Raw genomic sequence first — 17,053 nt, 5'->3', positions numbered from 1 at the left:
CTGCCATATATGGGCATGTGGGCAGCTCCAGTCTCGGCTCACAACCGGCAGTATGTGCAGCAGCCTACCCGACCCTCCCATATATGGGCCACTCCAGCCTCGGCTCACAACTGGCTGTATGTGCATCAGCCTACCCGACCCTCCCATATATGGGCATGTGGGCAGCTCAAGCCTCGGCTCACAACCGGCAGTATGTGTGCAGCAGCCTACCCGACCCTCCCATATATGGGCATGTGGGCAGATCCAGTCTCGGCTCACAACTGGCTGTATGTGTGCAGCAGCCTATCGGACCCTCTCATCTACGGGCATGTGGGCCGCTCAAGCCTCGGCTCACAACCGGCAGTATGTGTGCAGCAGCCTACCCGACCCTCCCATATAGGGGCATGTGGGCAGCTCCAGTCTCGGCTCACAACTGGCTGTATGTGTGCAGCAGCCTATCGGACCCTCTCATCTACGGGCATGTGGGCCGCTCAAGCCTCGGCTCACAACCGGCAGTATGTGTGCAGCAGCCTACCCGACTCTCCCATATAGGGGCATGTGGGCAGATCCAGCCTCGGCTCACAACTGGCTGTATGTGTGCAGCAGCCTACCCGACCCTCCCATATATGGGCATGTGGGCAGCTCAAGCCTCGGCTCACAACCGGCAGTATGTGCAGCAGCCTACCCACCCTCCCATATATGGGTAGTGGGCAACCCCAGCCTCGCCTCAGAACCGGCAGTATGTGTGCAGCAGCCTACCCACCCTCCCATATTTGGGCAACTCCAGCCTCGGCTCTCAACAGGCAGTATGTGTGCAGCAGCCTACCAGACTCCCCTATACGGGCATGTGCGCAACTCCAGCCTCGGCTTACAACCGGCAGTATGTGCAGCAGCCTACCCACCCTCCCATATATGGGTAGTGGGCAACCCCAGCCTCGCCTCACAACCGGCAGTATGTGTGCAGCAGCCTACCCACCCTCCCATATATGGGCAACTCCAGCCTCGGCTCTCAACAGGCAGTATGTGTGCAGCAGCCTACCAGACTCCCCTATACGGGCATGTGCGCAACTCCAGCCTCGGCTTACAACCGGCAGTATGTGCAGCAGCCTACCCACCCTCCCATATATGGGTAGTGGGCAACCCCAGCCTCGCCTCACAACCGGCAGTATGTGTGCAGCAGCCTACCCACCCTCCCATATATGGGCAACTCCAGCCTCGGCTCTCAACAGGCAGTATGTGTGCAGCAGCCTACCAGACTCCCCTATACGGGCATGTGCGCAACTCCAGCCTCGGCTTACAACCGGCAGTATGTGTGCAGCAGCCTACCCGACCCACCCAGAAACGCACATTTTAATTTATAATCTTACCATAGTTGGGGCAGACAGGGGCGTCTCCTCCACGATTACAGACCAGCTGAATCTTCGACCGATCCGAATTGCACACCCGTATATAGAATGTTGGATTGTCTATTCCAGTGTATTGGCGCCATAAATCTGCATGCCATCGACAAGTTTCTTTATTATGGCTTCCAGATTTCACATACAAGAGGCTTATTATTTCTCGCTGTTTTGACGAAATTTTCTGACCAGGCTGAAGGACAGCATGATGCTAAAACAAAAAAAGAAAGGACACATTAAGGTGTAAAATAAGCCTATGACTGAAGGAAGGTTGTTACTGGGACATTGGATCAATAGCTGAAAAAGCAGACAAGGAGTTATGGGCTACGTCTGTCACTGTTTTCCAAAGTCAATTGAGGAATGAATACCCCTCTCTATCACAATACATGTGCTTCTTGAAAGGAAAGACTAGATTTCTCAAGACTGTTCTCCAAGCTCCATCCAAGATTCCAGGAGCAAACCCTCTAAAACACCTGGATTTAATAGTAATGTATCCTCAGACACCCCACCCTGAACCATTCATGCATGATCACACCATGAACATATTATGAACCCCACTATGAGTCTGTATTATTGTACCATCTGTCCATGACTGCAGATAATACATGTAGCTCCAATCTCAGTCCATTCAAGATGTCTCAACCATTAAACAAAGAGACCTTACAAGTAAGTCAACATTGTTCACTTATTTATTTGATTATTTATTTATTGGCCATCACACCTTTAACACAAATTATAAAACAATAATATTTGTATATATGATATACAATAGCGTATATAGTACACTGATGCCGAAGGGAAAACTCTCAAAAAACAACCTGACACTGCCTTACTAGTGATATGTTACTATAGGACAAAATCAAAGAGAAAACACTAACTAAAGCTAGGAAATCAGAACATTTAAAGAATGTATCATGTCCACTAAACTAAAAATGTAAACAGCAAAAATAGCTGCGAATAAAACGACTGAATTAATAGACACCTGGATTTTCTTAAAACCAACTTTATTGATTTTACTAACAATAGTACAACCACACAGTAGTTGACAAGCTACACCACAGTTTCATACATTGGATGAGACAAGCGAGAAGCATCAATACAAACTGATGTGAAGTACATGTGGAGTGACCATAGGAGGACATAATTGTGACTGTGTCACTTGAGTCACTCCAATTGGCTCAGCTATTTACCCCAAACTCATTTGTGTATCTTTGGGTAGCCTCTTGCTTCGTACACAGGCTTCTCCGGCATCGCACACCAGTCAGTCCCTTGCGCCATTGTGCCATGGCGGGAGGTGTAGGTTTTTCATTTGGCTGCTATATCTCATTTTGCTACCATAGTGGCTGTGCCTAAGAATGCTTTGTCCTCCTGGAAACCCACAGGCCCTTCCAATACCCCCAGGAGGAAGACCAGCGGAGTATATGGGACCTCCCACCACAGCACATCGCTGAGTTCTGTGACTATGTCAGACCAATATTTATGTATTGCTAGACTTGACCACACCATATGGTAGAAGTCGGCAAGGGTCTCTGCACGGCGGGGTCAATCAGGGCTTAAGAGGAGAGCAGCATGGTGTAGTTTGGCTGGAGTGAGCTAAGCACAATACAGGTAGTAAGTCTGAATTAATCTCAGTCTGGCCAATCGTCGTCCTCCAAGGGGCCTAACCATCGCTCCCGGCATGTCCTGAGGCTATATAGGGTGTTAAGTGAATTAATGATGAGAGTTTGGTAAATCTGGGATACGTCTCCTTCCCCTAGTTAAACTATCAGGAATTTGGCTTCCAGCACGCTAATCTCCGCGACAGAAGTCTCTTTGAGGACATGAGTGGAAGGTGTGTGCCTAAGTTGCAAGTATTTGTAAAACATTGTGGAGTTGATGGTATCGGTGTCTTGCAACTCTAGAAAGGGGCATATGTGGGTCCCAGACCAAATGTCACCCAGTTGTGTTATGCCAATGAGTTCCCATCTCCCAAAGCCCTCCAGTGTGCCCACCTCCCTCAGCCAAGTGCCTTGCCATACTAGGGTGTGGAGTGTGAGTTTAGCAGCCCGATGTGTGTGACCAATTGCGAACCTCCACGTGAGAAAAACCACACGGGTCACCACTGGGAGGGAGTCAGGGATCGGGGAGCCGTAACGCATCATCATGATCCGGGGGATGCCAGAAGTGTGAGCTCTAGCTGATAGGTCGTATCTGTCCATTCCCCAGAGAACCAATCATTGATTGCCAAGTGTTTTGCTGCCAGGTAATAATAGTAAAGATTGGTGATACCTAGGTCTCCATCATAGAGAGTGCGCTGACAGTGGATAAGGGCCAGACGGGGTCTAGACCAGCCCCAAAGGACCGCTGTGGCAAGCCTATCTAAGGTCGGGAACAGTGGTGTGGCAGGTGGATGGGGAGGTTCTGGAAAACATAAAGAAATAGAGAAAGGATTATCATTTTATATAATACATGCCATTATATAAAATGCCCTTTGGATTTAGTCTTAAGGATTTCCATTTGCAGAGATCTTCTTTACCTCTCTTAGTCAGCAGGTTAACGTTAGGGGACCTGTTGAGTTCCGGGTGGAGTACCATCCAAATTCCAACATAGCAGAAACTGACGGCCGAACTAGGATGGTGGCTTGCCAATCTACACAGTCATGGGAGTCATTTAATGATACCAAGATGGACTTGGCCGGGTTGACTATAGCCCTGAAGCCTCACCAAAGAGCTGGAATACTCTGAGGCACTGAGGAGAGGACCCATAGTTGCGGGTCAGTTAGAAAGAGCAGGACCTCATCTGCATAAAGAGCAATGCTGTTCTCATGGGGATCCTTTCATTGCCTGCCTCGCATCCAGCCATCGCAGCTAAAGAGGCAAGCCAATGATTCTGTCGCCAGTGTGAAGAGGAGAAGAGACCGTGGGCAAGCCTGACAAGGTGTCTGATAGATCACAGTTTACCTGAACTACAGCTACTGGATTGGGGTAAAGCATGAAGACGAGTCTGCAGAAACGCGGTCCGATACCTGCTCTTGATAGCACCGTATCCAAGTATCTCCAATCCACAGTGTCGAAGGCCCTTTTAAAGTCTATGAGTAGTAAGGCCAGACCAGGGAACAGGAGGTGGTGGTGAGCTGATGCGACATGAAGACGTTGAAGACAGTGCTGCGTGCTTCTACAGGGAATGAAGCTGCATTGGTCAGGGTGAATAAGTGTTTTATGCACTGGTCTAAGGCAGGTAGCCAGTACCATGACATAAATCTTTAATTCGGTATTGATGAATGAGATCAAGCGAAAATCTGAACAGGAGGAGGAAAGGGCTGCATCTTTGGGATAACTGCGACTGCGGTCATGTCAATGTCTGAGAGGAAGGTGTCTTTATTCGCTGTCTCCTCATAGAAGACGTGAAGCTGGGGTGACAGGATATCCCGAAATATCAAGTAATATTCTGCAGGGAACACGCAAGGGCCCAGAGTCTTCCCAGAGGCCATAGTTGCTCCCACCTCCTCGACTGATAATGGCTGGTCGAGCAGCTGACTCTTGGTTTGGAAGAGTTGTGGGAGAGGTATTTCCTCCAGAAAGTGGGAGTTCAGCTTAGGTTCCACTGTTGGGACTGCTGCTAAGAGACATTGATAGTGTTCAGTGAAAGTCTGAGTGATACCTCGAAAGATGCGTTGAGTGTGACCCTGGGTGCCGATTACCTCCAGTATCATCCGCTTTGCTTCTGGACAAGAGGCGAGCCAGTACAGGAGTTTGTCATTCTTATTTCCCTATCCTTAAACTCTGGCTGAGCTCACAGTGTACCAGAGGACTTGACTGTGCCATAGTTGATCTGGAAGTAGGTCTTGATTTCCTCATGTGGTGCCCGCTTGTAGGCCTTATCTTATATACCACTGGAGAAGATTTGAGTATGTGTGACAGTGCCGCAATCTGGGGCAGGCATAAATATGAGATATATGCGGGAATGACTGATGTCCCGTGGAGGAGTGGATGTATTGATGCTGCTGAGGTTTTTATGTCTATATTCATCACATAAACCAAACATAGAAGCCCAATCTGAGTGGCATTTTGTGCCCTAAGGGTGACAGGCAGAGGGGACCCCGGTGCATCCAGGTCAGGAGCCAGTACCGTATTGAAGTTGCCTCCAATCACTGTCAGACCCTCAGGAACAGTTGTCAGTAGTTTGGAAATGTCTCAGAGGAAGGTCTCTAGAGCCACCAAGGACACACAGGCAGAAATAAGAACAATTATACATCCTCCCATAGTCCCCGTCAGGGCTAAGCAGCGTCCCGGGGGGTCTCTGATTTCCTTTGTGATTGCTAGTGGAAAGGAGCAACGTAGAAGGATAGCCATTCCTCAAGACCCAGGTGTAAACCCTGCGTGGAAAACTCTGTTGTATCCCTGACGTGTCAAGAATGGGCAGTGGTTCCCCAGCAGGTATGTCTCTTGCAACAGCAGTGCTGCGAGGAGAACTTGGTGGGCGCATTTTAAAACTGTAGTACGCTTCACCCAGGCCAAGAACCCATTGACATTCCAGGAGAGCATCTGGAATGGTTCTAGGTCAGGGTATGCTGAGGCCATCGTTTCGGGCGGTGAGTAGAGGGAACACGCTTATACGGGATGCATGCTGATGGCACCGTGTCATGCAGGATGGGCTGCAGTGTATCTCCTGTCTAGTGTAGGTTGCAGAGGGACAGGTCTTTTCTGAGGGATGTACCGTGTGATGTAAACAAAAGATAAACAGCAACCGTTTAACACATTCCCCATCTTTCCCCCAAACAACCCCTCCTCATACTTTACACTCAGAAGCATCTGTCATCCCATGAGGGAAGTCTTAAACCAACACAGTATGAACTCTCAATCAATCAATCAGGGATTTGCAAAGAATCCTACTCACTCGCGAGGGTCTCAAGGCGCTGAGGAGGGGGCGGGGGTAATGCAGATCTGTTTCAGCCAAAGAGCCAGGTCTTGAGGGTATTCTTGAAGGTGTTCAGGGAGGGGGCACATCTGATGTCTGTCGGTAGCTAGTTCCAGGTTCTGGCTGCGATGTAGGAGAACGATCTTCCACCTGCTCTGGCTCTGTGGATGTGCAGGGTTTCAGCTAGTGCAAGGTTGGCAGATCGGAGGTTTCTTTTGGGCACGTGGAAGTTTATTCTGTTGCTAAGGTATTTGGGTCCGCTGTGGTGTAGGCATTTGTAGGCGTGGGTGAGGATTTTGAAAGTGTCTCTTTACTCCACTGGGAGCCAGTGGGGTCTCTGCAGAAGTTGGCTGATGTGTTTGTGATGTGGGATGCTGAGGATGAGTCTAGCCGTGGTGTTGTGTATCGTCTGCAGTTTATGGAGCATGGATTTGTTGACGGCGGCATAGAGAGCGTTTCCATAGTCGAGTTTGCTGATGATGAGTGTGTGGGTGACTGTCTTCCTTGACTCGGGAACGGAGTGGTGGTGTCCTCTAGGTTGTAGGATCTCAGGACCCAATGTCATTTGGTGAGTACCTGTGACATTGGCCTGTCCCTGTCAATAGGTACGGCCATGGCCCCCATTAGATCATGGGGCTCCATGAAAGGTCTGTGTCCTCCGCCCAGGTGAAGTGGCTGGCTGTACATGAGAATCATGGTGTTTCGAAGCGGAGTCTAGCATCACAGGAAGTGGGAGGGGATCGTGGAGGGGACCTGGCCTGATCTCCTGCCATCAAGGCAGGTGACGAGGCGGTTGCTCTCTTGATGCTATGTCCTCTGTGCAAGTGCGCTGTCTCCATGACTTGGGGGCTGTACCTGATCTGGTCGATCCATTCCGTCGCTGGGTTGAGGATAGGGAAATGGTCAGTGCATGGAGTGACCGTTTCTCGGTAAGCCATGTCCAGGCTACCTCTGGGCTGTCGAAAAAGTGACTTTGGTTGGCAAAGATCACTCTGAGGCGGGCTGGGATCAGAAGTCTTTGAGGGATATTAAACGTCTGGACTGAAGATTCTGCTTAACTTAGGCATAGGAGTGATGCCAAGACTGTACCCCTCTGGTGTAGCCAGGGAATATAAAGCCTTTGTAGAATAAGTCAGAGTGGACGTGGGCCTCTTGCAAGACAGAATCGAGGTTCCTAAAATTAAGGCAATCATTAGTCTGTGGAGGGCTCCCAGAGGTGGCTTCATTGTCAAGGCCCGATGCGCCTGTTCAACAACAAACCATGAGGAGATGATTTAGAGGCATCCAGGATCTAAGCCAGTTTTCTATGAAGGTCTCAGCCTGGGTGGGTTCTCCCCTCTCCAGAAGGCTTATGAAGTGCAGGGTTTTACGTCAGGAGCGGTTTGCCGCATCCTCTGCCCGGCGATGGAGCTCGGCAGTGTGTGACAGTCATGAGACTTGTCTTCAGAGTTTTAAAGTCGTCTTCCACTGTAGATATGCAAGATTCCGCCTTGGTGATCCTCGCTGTGGCGTTGCGTTGGTCTTGTCGAATGAGAGCCATGTCAATGCACATATCTCCTATTTTGGTTTCAGAGGTTTTAGAGGTGTGGATAGCTTGCAGGATGGTGGCGAGGCCACCCTCAGGCATGGGATTTGTCTGAGGTTGAGTTGCCAGTGTTTCCACGACTTGTGGCACATTGGTCCATGGGGGTTTGAGAGGCTAGTGGCCATGCAGGTCTGTCTTTGTCCATGGCTGCGGCAAGGTAAAATGTTATTCAGGGCTTGTTGAGGGGGTAGTGGCCATGCAGGTCTGTCTTTGTCCATGACTGCGGCAAGGTAAAATGTTATTCAGGGCTTGTTGTGGGGGTCAGTCCCACTTACTGTGGTAACAAGAGCATACGCAGGTTGGCCCAGGATATAGGCTCCAATTCCAACAGGGGCTCAATGTGTGTGCCAGAAATGGTCCCGACCACAGGGTGTCCCGTGGGGCGGTAATTTGTCCTGATGGTGTGTATCTCGCAGCTAATCTAGTTTCTGTCCGGGCCCGGGTTGCCAGGTCGAAGGGGACAAGTGGTATGACATAGGTCTGTCTGACGGCGAAGGTTGGGTAGTCCCAGCGCCTGCGGGCGCATGTTCTAGAGTCTCGGCATGCACGGGCCCCTTCAGTGCAATAGTTGCCTTTGGCCCCACTCTGAGGGGTCCCCGCGGCACAGGCGGATCGGTCAGTGGTCTTGTGGCCCTCAATATAGGCAGAGTCTTTCTGTGCAATGGAAACTCTGCAAAGTCCTTGCTTACTGTGGCCCTTAATAGTGGGGTGGGAGGGGGAGGGCTCTCACCTCCTTGGCCAGCACCCGGGGGAGGTGAGGGGGTGTCATGCCCAGTCAGCGGCAGCCACAAGAGCAGGATTGCGGCCCCCCGTGTACTCCCTGTCAAGGTGCCACCTTTTAGTGCTCCTGTGAAAGGGGCCCATAACATTATGAACCCCACTATTTTTCTTTTTTTTAAATATATTTTTATTGTTTTAATACAAACAACACAATTAAAATGAATATCCGGATAAGTGTGCAATCAGGTTAGAATGCAATGAGGTGCAATCATAATTGAGGACAATCACTAATATCAGGCAAATGTTCATATCACAATAAATCGCAGTCTGTGGGAAATGCCATCCATACATCTCTTCTGTCCAATATGCTGGCTCAGTTACAATGATCAATCCTGGCAATGAATCATAAAAAAGATATATACATCCTCCTGTCATGATCCTGACATTGCTAAATGCAATCTTCCACTCCTTCCTCATATCCTGCCCCCTCCCCATTGGGGTAACAACTATGTACAGTTATTTGTAGGTACAGGTCTCAGCTGCGTTGGTATTAGTCAAACGCAAAACATCAAGCAATGACACAGTTCTCTGCCGTCAGAGGTAGCCCCCAAGCAAGACACCAAAGTGCTCATCCCCCTAAAATAGGGTAGTCCCTCAAGGCAGCGCATCTAACTCTGGCTCGCCCGAATCCATATCAGAGTTCATATATGGAATTTTTAATAACAACACCAGTGCTTCCCAGGCCCTCGCCATCTCTAGTGCCTTTTTGCTGTTAGCGTGGGTCGCCATCTGCAATCTCGTAGTCCCCTCGGATTCCGCCCACTTAAGAAACTCAGCTTGCCATCTCCGAAAGATAGGGACCTTCTTGGCCTTCCAGTGAGTTATGATTTCCCTCTTCGCCAGCAAGAGCCCTAAATCTATGAATTTGCTTGTTATCTTGTTCTTAGAGGTGTGAGGGAACCAATGCAGCAAACAGAGGTCTATAGTGGGCTGTATTTCCCTAGTCGTGACTTCCTGCAAAAGTGTTTGCACCTCCTCCCAATACGTTCCCAGCTGAGGGCATCTCCACATCAAGTGGGAGAAATCTGTTCCCACCATACTGCAGCTCAGGCACATTGTAGAATTGACTTTAAAATGCTGATTAATTTCTGCTGGTGTAAGATAAGCCCTGTGGAGTATACTTTTTTTTGATAACTTTATTTCAGTCATAGACCATAAAAGTGCAGATAAAATACATACAAGCACGATGATAAAATCCATAAATACAGCCAGGTAAAAAGTTATTAAACATGAGATTTGTCAAGAGTTATCAAAAGAAGGGGGAATAAAATGAGAAAAGGGTTAATAGCGGGGGGTTGCTCCAATTAAGTCCTTATCAGAAAGGTGGTCCTTCTACGCCACATGCCAAGTAAGAAGCGGGAAACAACAAACACAGTGGGAGGAGAGGTATTTTAAGTTAAAAGTCTACAAGCCTGTGCACCTTGTCTAAGTCCCACATTTCTGCACAGAGGGGCCAACCAACATTTCCGTATTATGCTATACGCCGGGCAGAAAAAAAGGACATGGGCGATATCTTCAGTGGTGTTATTACAGGCTGGGCAAATTCCCTCTTTTGAGGTAGTCCATTTAGAGGTCAGCGCCCTGATCGGCAAGCAGCCATGTCTTAGTTGAGTGTATAGTTTTCTCGCAAGAGGAGGCTGCACTAAATCTAGGAATTCCTCCTTCTCGGGCCCAGTTTTCACCTGCAAAAACTCAGTTGTTAGCCTGCCCAGAGTTGGCAATCTGTAAAGTGAGTTGAGGCTATAATTTCTCAGGATAGCCAACAGTTCTGACTTCTGGAGCCTAGGACAGCTTTCCCCCGGGGACTGCCACAGTTGGGGCAAGCCAATTTGGTAAAGCAAGAACTTGATGTGGGATAGCCAGGGTACATTTTTGTTCTTGAGCTGCCCCCAGACTGCTAAAAATTCCGCTCTATAGTCAACAAGTTCTGGTACAGTCCAGAGCCTTCTCCAGTAAAGCAAGGGACGTGCAGCTATCAGATCTTTTATGGACTCAAGGCCCATATCTAGCCGCAGCAGTATAAGAGGGGTGCTTTGGGGTAAGCCTACCAAATTTCTCATAAAAGCTTGTTCCACCATAAGCAGACTCAGTACATTCTTTTGCCCTCATAATTCTGCACCATACGTAGCTGCTGACCTGGTCTGGGCAAGGAGCCGGTTCACCCATCTCGCTTATGCACGGTATTGCAATCTGGTATATTTTTGCGAGGTTGGTGGGAGAAATCGCAAAGTACAGCCATTTTACCCTTTTCCTATTATTAGTTACCGTAAGAGGTGTTCTTGCCATGGCTGGGTCTGGAGGAGGATTTGTAAGACCGAAACGACCCAGGCTTGAGAGTTAAGACCAAGGCATTGTGGTCACTATCATGCCTTGATACAACTCTAAATTCCTTTAGCCTATCCCAATGTTTTGCCTCCATCATAATGTAATCTATGATTGAGGTTTATCTTACCCTGTTATAGGTGACTACTCCTGGACAGTCGGGGTCCAATTTCCCATTGCACGACCGCATAGAAGTTGCAAGGGTGAAAGATTTTATCTGGAGCACCAACGGTGTCCATGCTCTACCCGGGTTGAACTTAGGATCTGGGATATGCCAGAATGAGTCTACCTCGTCTTGTTCACAGGACTCCATACTACCCAGCGGCTCAAATTGGCAGTTAAAATCTCCGTCCCTAGTCGTGATTTCCTGCAAAAGTGTTTCCACCTCCTCCCAATACGTTCCCAGCTGAGGGCATCTCCACATCAAGTGGGAGAAATATGCTCAGGCACATTGCAGAATTGACTTTAAAATGCTGATTAATTTAAGATAAGCCATGTGGAGTATAAAAAAGTGCACCAGTTGGAAGTGCGCGTTCCTCTTGCTTTTCCATGCCCGTTCTATTAGTCCCGCCCACACTTTCTCAGGGATGTCCAGACCTAAATCCTCCTCCCACATTTGTCGAAGTGAGCACAGAGGGGTGTGTCTCTCGTGCTTCATTCGGTGGTATAGGCACGTAACCCCCTTAATGGTGCCAGCTGCCAAAACTACATATTGACAAATGATTGAGGTTGGAGGTTCTCCATGCCCCTCCTTCCAATGTGCTTGGATGGGCGTCATGAGCGCCATATGCATCAAGTAGTCCCCATGGGCCAACTCGTACCTGTCTTGTAATACCTCATAAGGAAGTACAGCACCATCCGCATATAGATCCCCCATGGTGGTTAGTCCCCTTTCCACATAGTCGATCATCGCCCCCCAATCACCCCCATGTGGTAGTGCAGTGCACATTACCAGCGGGATCTCAGGGGCATACAGCCGCGCTATTTGTGCTTGCCGCTGACTTCTGTTCCAGCAGAGTTTAAACGTCACCATTTCTCAAGTGAGAGAGAAGGCCGGGAATGCCAACTGCAATATTAATCTTGAAAACGTCTGTCTATTAACATGATTCCCATCTATATCAGCTGGGTCCTGAAACGTCCGTGCAATTTTCTGAGTAAGCCACTGCAACTGCACCGCTAAATAATATGTTTCAAAATCAGGGACCGCTAAGCCGCCGTCCGAGATCGGTCTCCTTATCGTGTTAAGTGCCACCCTTCGTCTGCCCGAGGCCCAAAGGAACCCAACCACCTTTTACCGAACCTGCTCAAAGACAGAGGCCGGGATCGAAATAGGCAACGTTCTAAAGTAGTATAACAGCCGGGGAGTGCTATCATCTTAAGAAGGGATACCCGCCCAGCTACCGAGTAATGAAGTGTGCTCCAAATCTCGATACAGCCTTTGAGCCCCCTAATGGCCCTGCCCACATTACCCTCCAATGGGTTGGGTTGGGTATAATAAATACGAGTGCCGACGTATGACATGCATTGACGCTCCCATTGTATTCCCTGTGTTGCCGATGGATCTTCGGTCTTAGGTGCTGCAGGAAATAAACAAGTCTTTGCCCAGTTTACTTTAACGCAAGCAATTGTACCAAGGTCAGCCATAGTGTCTTTGCTCCCCGAAGGGCGCCCTCTGTGTCTGCCAAAAACATAAGGAGCTCGTCAGCATAAAGTGCTTGCGCACTTGGAGCCCCTGATAATGCAAGCCCGTCCTGGCCGCCAGCGGCTCTATGACCAGGGAGAACAGCAGTGGGGATAGGGGGCAGCCCTGTCTTGTTCCCCGACCCACGATGCAGGCATCCAAACTCATCCCACCCGTTTTAACCCACGCTGTAGACTGGCGATACAAGAGAGCTGTCCAATCCACAAAATCATCCCCCAGGCCAAATCGCTGCATAACTTGAAACAGATATGCCCATTCCAAGCTGTCAAAGGCCTCCTCAATATCTATTGCCAACACAGCAGCAGAATGCTTGTGATACGTATCAGCATCTAAGATACTAAGAAGGCGCCGCACATTTAGGGCTGTATTCCAGGACGGTATAACCCCCGCTTGATCCATATGTTTCAATTGCACCATATATAGGAGCAGACTGTTTGCCAATTTCCGGCTTAAAATCTTATAATCTGTAGTCAGCATTGATAACGGTCGACAAGCTGTCCTGTCATGAGGAGGTTTCCCTGGTTTTAAAAGTGGTATAATTACCGCCTCACGAGTAGTAGCAGGTAGAAGGAACTCCCTTCTTGCAGTGTTGTACAATGTTACCAACCTAGGGGCCAGAAGATCGATATATGTACTATAGAACTCCACGGGCAGACCGTTCACCCCAGGGGTCTTTCTCCAGGCCTTATGTGTGATCGCTTCGTGAACCTCCCCTATGGTAATGTCCTGACCCAACAACCCAGCCCGCTCTCTATCCAATGCTGGAAGTTCTGCCACCTACGAGAAATCTTGAATGGCCTCCTCACTAGATGCCACCTTACTCTGGTACAAATCAGTATAGTAGGCAAAAAACTGCTCATTGATCCCCCGCTGTGTGTAATGGATTTCCCCATCAGGGCCATGAAGCTCCAGAATACCTGCACCCCTTCTCCCTGGGTTGGTCAACCATGCCAACAACGCCCCAGACTTATCCCGCTCTGCATGAGCACACGCTACACATCTTTCATAGTCAAAGCAGCGCAGCCTTTCAACCTGTACAGCAACCTCCTCCCTCGCTTCCACTTAATCCTGGTGTCGATAAGGGTGGTCTGGCCTCTCCCTCTCCACTCCCCGCAGCCTCTCCTCTGCCCTCTCTAAGTCTTGCAATAACACCCTAGGTACTCCACGCTTATTCGCAATACACTGCCCTTTTATTACACTCTTAAAAGCATCCCATTCCTCCGCCAATGAGGAGGCAGTACCAATGTTTTCTCGAAAATAATTAGCTATACCGGTCCCCACCACCTCACAAACTACCTGAAACTCTAGTCATTCTGGATTCAATCGCCATGTTGGGATTTTAGATCCCCTTGTAACAGGTTGATACGCAAAAGCAAAGGGTTATGGTCTGACAACGTTCTGGTGAGATACTCGCGGTGCTGGACCTCTGCGTGTATGTCAGGAGAACAAAGCATCGCATCCAGGTGAATATGGAAGGGCATGTAATGCGGAGAAAAACAAGTAGCCCCGAGCGTCCGGGTGGTGCGCTCTCCAGGTGTCTATCAATCCACATCTATGCTTCCAATCTCACCAGAGCCTTGAGAGATTATGGATAGGCGCATCCGGGAGAGGGTGGTGTGATCTAGCCATCATTACGTCTGTAACAGAATTAAAATCCCCACCCATAAGTACGTACCCAGTCAAAAATGGAGCAAATTTCCCTGACAAGTGTGTAAAAAAAAACGTTTGTCCCATATTTGGAGCACAGATACTGTCCCACACCACCTCCCTAACCACCACTAACATGTATCGCCCCTTGGGATCCTTTACCTGATGTGTGGGTTGGAAAGGGACTCCCTCCCGGACCCAGATCAATAAACCCTGTGCAAAGGCAGAAGAAGTTGTACAAAAAACCTGCCCTACACCTACGCTGCAATGCCGCATCCTCTTTGTGTGCACTGTGAGTTTTCTGAAGGAAAGACAACTGGACTCCTCTACGCACTAAGTACGCATGTATCTTGTGCCTTCGTAACATGGTACCAAAACCAAAACAGGGTCTGGGCTCACTGGCAATAAGGACAAGCCTCACTATCAATAAACTATAAACCAAAACACAATACCAGTATTGCCAACTTAATTACACTTGGACCACGGATGGTCACTCGAATCGCTGACTGAAACAGTGACTCTCGGAGAACAGTTTTGTCCGAAATAAATCAAAATGTTTTAATTTTTATATAACATATACCATATCAATGGGCAATTTTTTGTTTTTTTAGATACACATTTGGATAGCTCCACAGAAGTATGTCAAAACAACAAATAATGAAAACGAGTACAAAAAGACACTTTTTAGACAAATTGACACCTTGCATTCAACATTCATACGGGACAACACACATATAAATATACATATATACACAATCGAAAGATTCTATTTACAGCATATATTTTTGAAAAACAACGCATTGGAACAAACAACTAAACAATTTTCATGTGTTTGAGAGTAAATCAACAATTCCTAATGCTGGATAGAGAAGGTCTACGCGTTTCGATGACCCCTTGTTGTGGGGAAATCTCGTCAGGACCAAAAAGCCTGTGAATGAAGGAACAAGATAGGGTCAACTAAGGGGACCGGACTCTACCTCTCAACGTATCAGAAAGGATAAATGAAACTAATCCTACCTTAGAGTTGCTGGGTGCTCTTTTGGGATTTATACTGTAATAAAAACAGAACCTGTTTTAACCCATGGTTAAAGACGCAGAAAAAACCGCAATCGCATTTTCCTAACTATCTCATTCACTCGTGAGTACTTACATAGTGATGCGCAGGGTGCGCTCTCAAAGGGTTTTGTTCTCATCCATAAGTGGAAGTGGAGATCTAAAAGAATGGAAGGACTAGTAAGAGATCTAGTGGTTTGACTGGTGGTAGCAGTAGCTATCGGTGAACCGGAGACTACTTACATCTGGTTGAAGCGTGGAGACGGGGCTGTTTCCCGGATCCGCACGGTGAAACGCCTTGTTAGATTAGTTCCTGAAAGGAAAGATGAAGACTACTGTCAGTATTCTTCGTGGGAACTACGTGGGCTGGATGGCTATTCTCTCACAGTTCTGTCAAGTTGTTCCGATCTACCTGTAGGCTTGTAGTATGATGAGTATATCTGGGGGTCCACGTTCTTCGGTCTCTGTCAAGTGAATGCAGATACCGGCATCATCCAGTTCGATGTTTCTTGTCTCGTGTGTCCTGGTTTTTAACTCACTTCCTGGTCATAGGATTTGTGGGGATTGTAGTTTTTAGGATTCGTCGTCATGGAGACGTTGTTTCTGTCATGTGACCTTGTGTGGTCTCGTGTGTCCTGGTTTTTAACTCACTTCCTGATCATAGGATTTGTGGGGATTGTAGTTTTTAGGATTCGTCGTCATGGAGACGTTGTTTCTGTCATGTGACCTTGTGTAGTCGGGCTCGCAGTCTGCGCAGGAGACGGTAGCCCGAATCTTTCATTGTATGAGTTTATAGACGGTAGATCTCCGAGAGTTCGTTAAGGCCATCAGTAGCTGTATTAAACTTGACAATAAGCATGGCTTCATGGCGAGATAGTTTAGCCTCCATATCTCCTCCTCTGGGGTCTTTTTCGATTTTGGCAATGACTGTCCATTTCAGGTCGTCTAGTGTGTGCTCGTGACTGATCCAATGATTGACAAGGGGGGCAGTTGTGACTTTCTTTTTTATACGGGATTTGTGTTGAGTGATGCGGCATCTAATTTCTTGGCTTGTTTTCCCAATATATAGCATGTCACAGGGACATTTTATGCCGTAGATGACGTATTTTGATTTGCAGTTCGTGAACTTTTCGTGTTTCCAAAAAAGTTGTTTATGTTGAAACAAGCATCCTTCTTCTGTGCTTGCGCAACAAATGCAAGACCCGCATTTATGGTGACCCTGTATGGGTGGTAGGCCTAGCATGGTGTTAATTGTGGGCGGGTTCTGCTTCACTGCAGCTCGTACAATGTGGTTGGCCACACTCTGATCCTTTTTAAAGGCAAATAATGGCTTCTCTTTTAGTGTCTCAGCTACATTTTCTACTAGATGCCAATTCTGTAGAATAGTTTTCTTGAGTTGGTTGGAATTGGGGCAAAATGTTGAGACACATACTATCCTTTCGAGAGATGGTTTTGTCCTTTTTACTAGGAGTGTTTCTCGAGGGATCCACCATACTCTCTTCATAGTTCTTTTGAGAAGTTTGACGGGATAGCCTCTTGATGCTAGATTGTCAGTGAGGTTGGAAGCGTGGAACATGTATTCGTCTTTGAGGTGGCAATTTCTTTTTATCCGCAAGTACTGTCCGAAGGGAAGATTTTCTTTTAGGTTTCGCGGATGATTGCTTGTAAAGTGTAAAGCCTTGTTTCTGTCTG

The 17,053-nt window shown here is 48.0% G+C and overlaps 1 protein-coding gene across 1 annotated transcript in view; it reads right to left on the bottom strand.

Annotated features, from left to right (window-relative positions):
• Positions 1–17,053, bottom strand: part of LOC147725901 (uncharacterized) — a 290,139-nt gene that overhangs the window by 200,258 nt on the left and 72,828 nt on the right. The window contains exon 3 of the mRNA XM_086960041.1: positions 1,347–1,587. Within this exon, the coding sequence (XP_086816167.1) occupies positions 1,347–1,587 (241 nt within the window). The remainder of the gene's footprint in view (positions 1–1,346; positions 1,588–17,053) is intronic.

Source organism: Lissotriton vulgaris, chromosome 3_1 (genome assembly GCF_964263255.1).
Source record: "Lissotriton vulgaris chromosome 3_1, aLisVul1.2, whole genome shotgun sequence".
NCBI lineage: Eukaryota > Metazoa > Chordata > Amphibia > Caudata > Salamandridae > Lissotriton > Lissotriton vulgaris.
The sequence above is the reverse complement of the archived record's forward strand: the minus strand, read 5'-3'. Positions and strand labels throughout refer to the sequence as shown.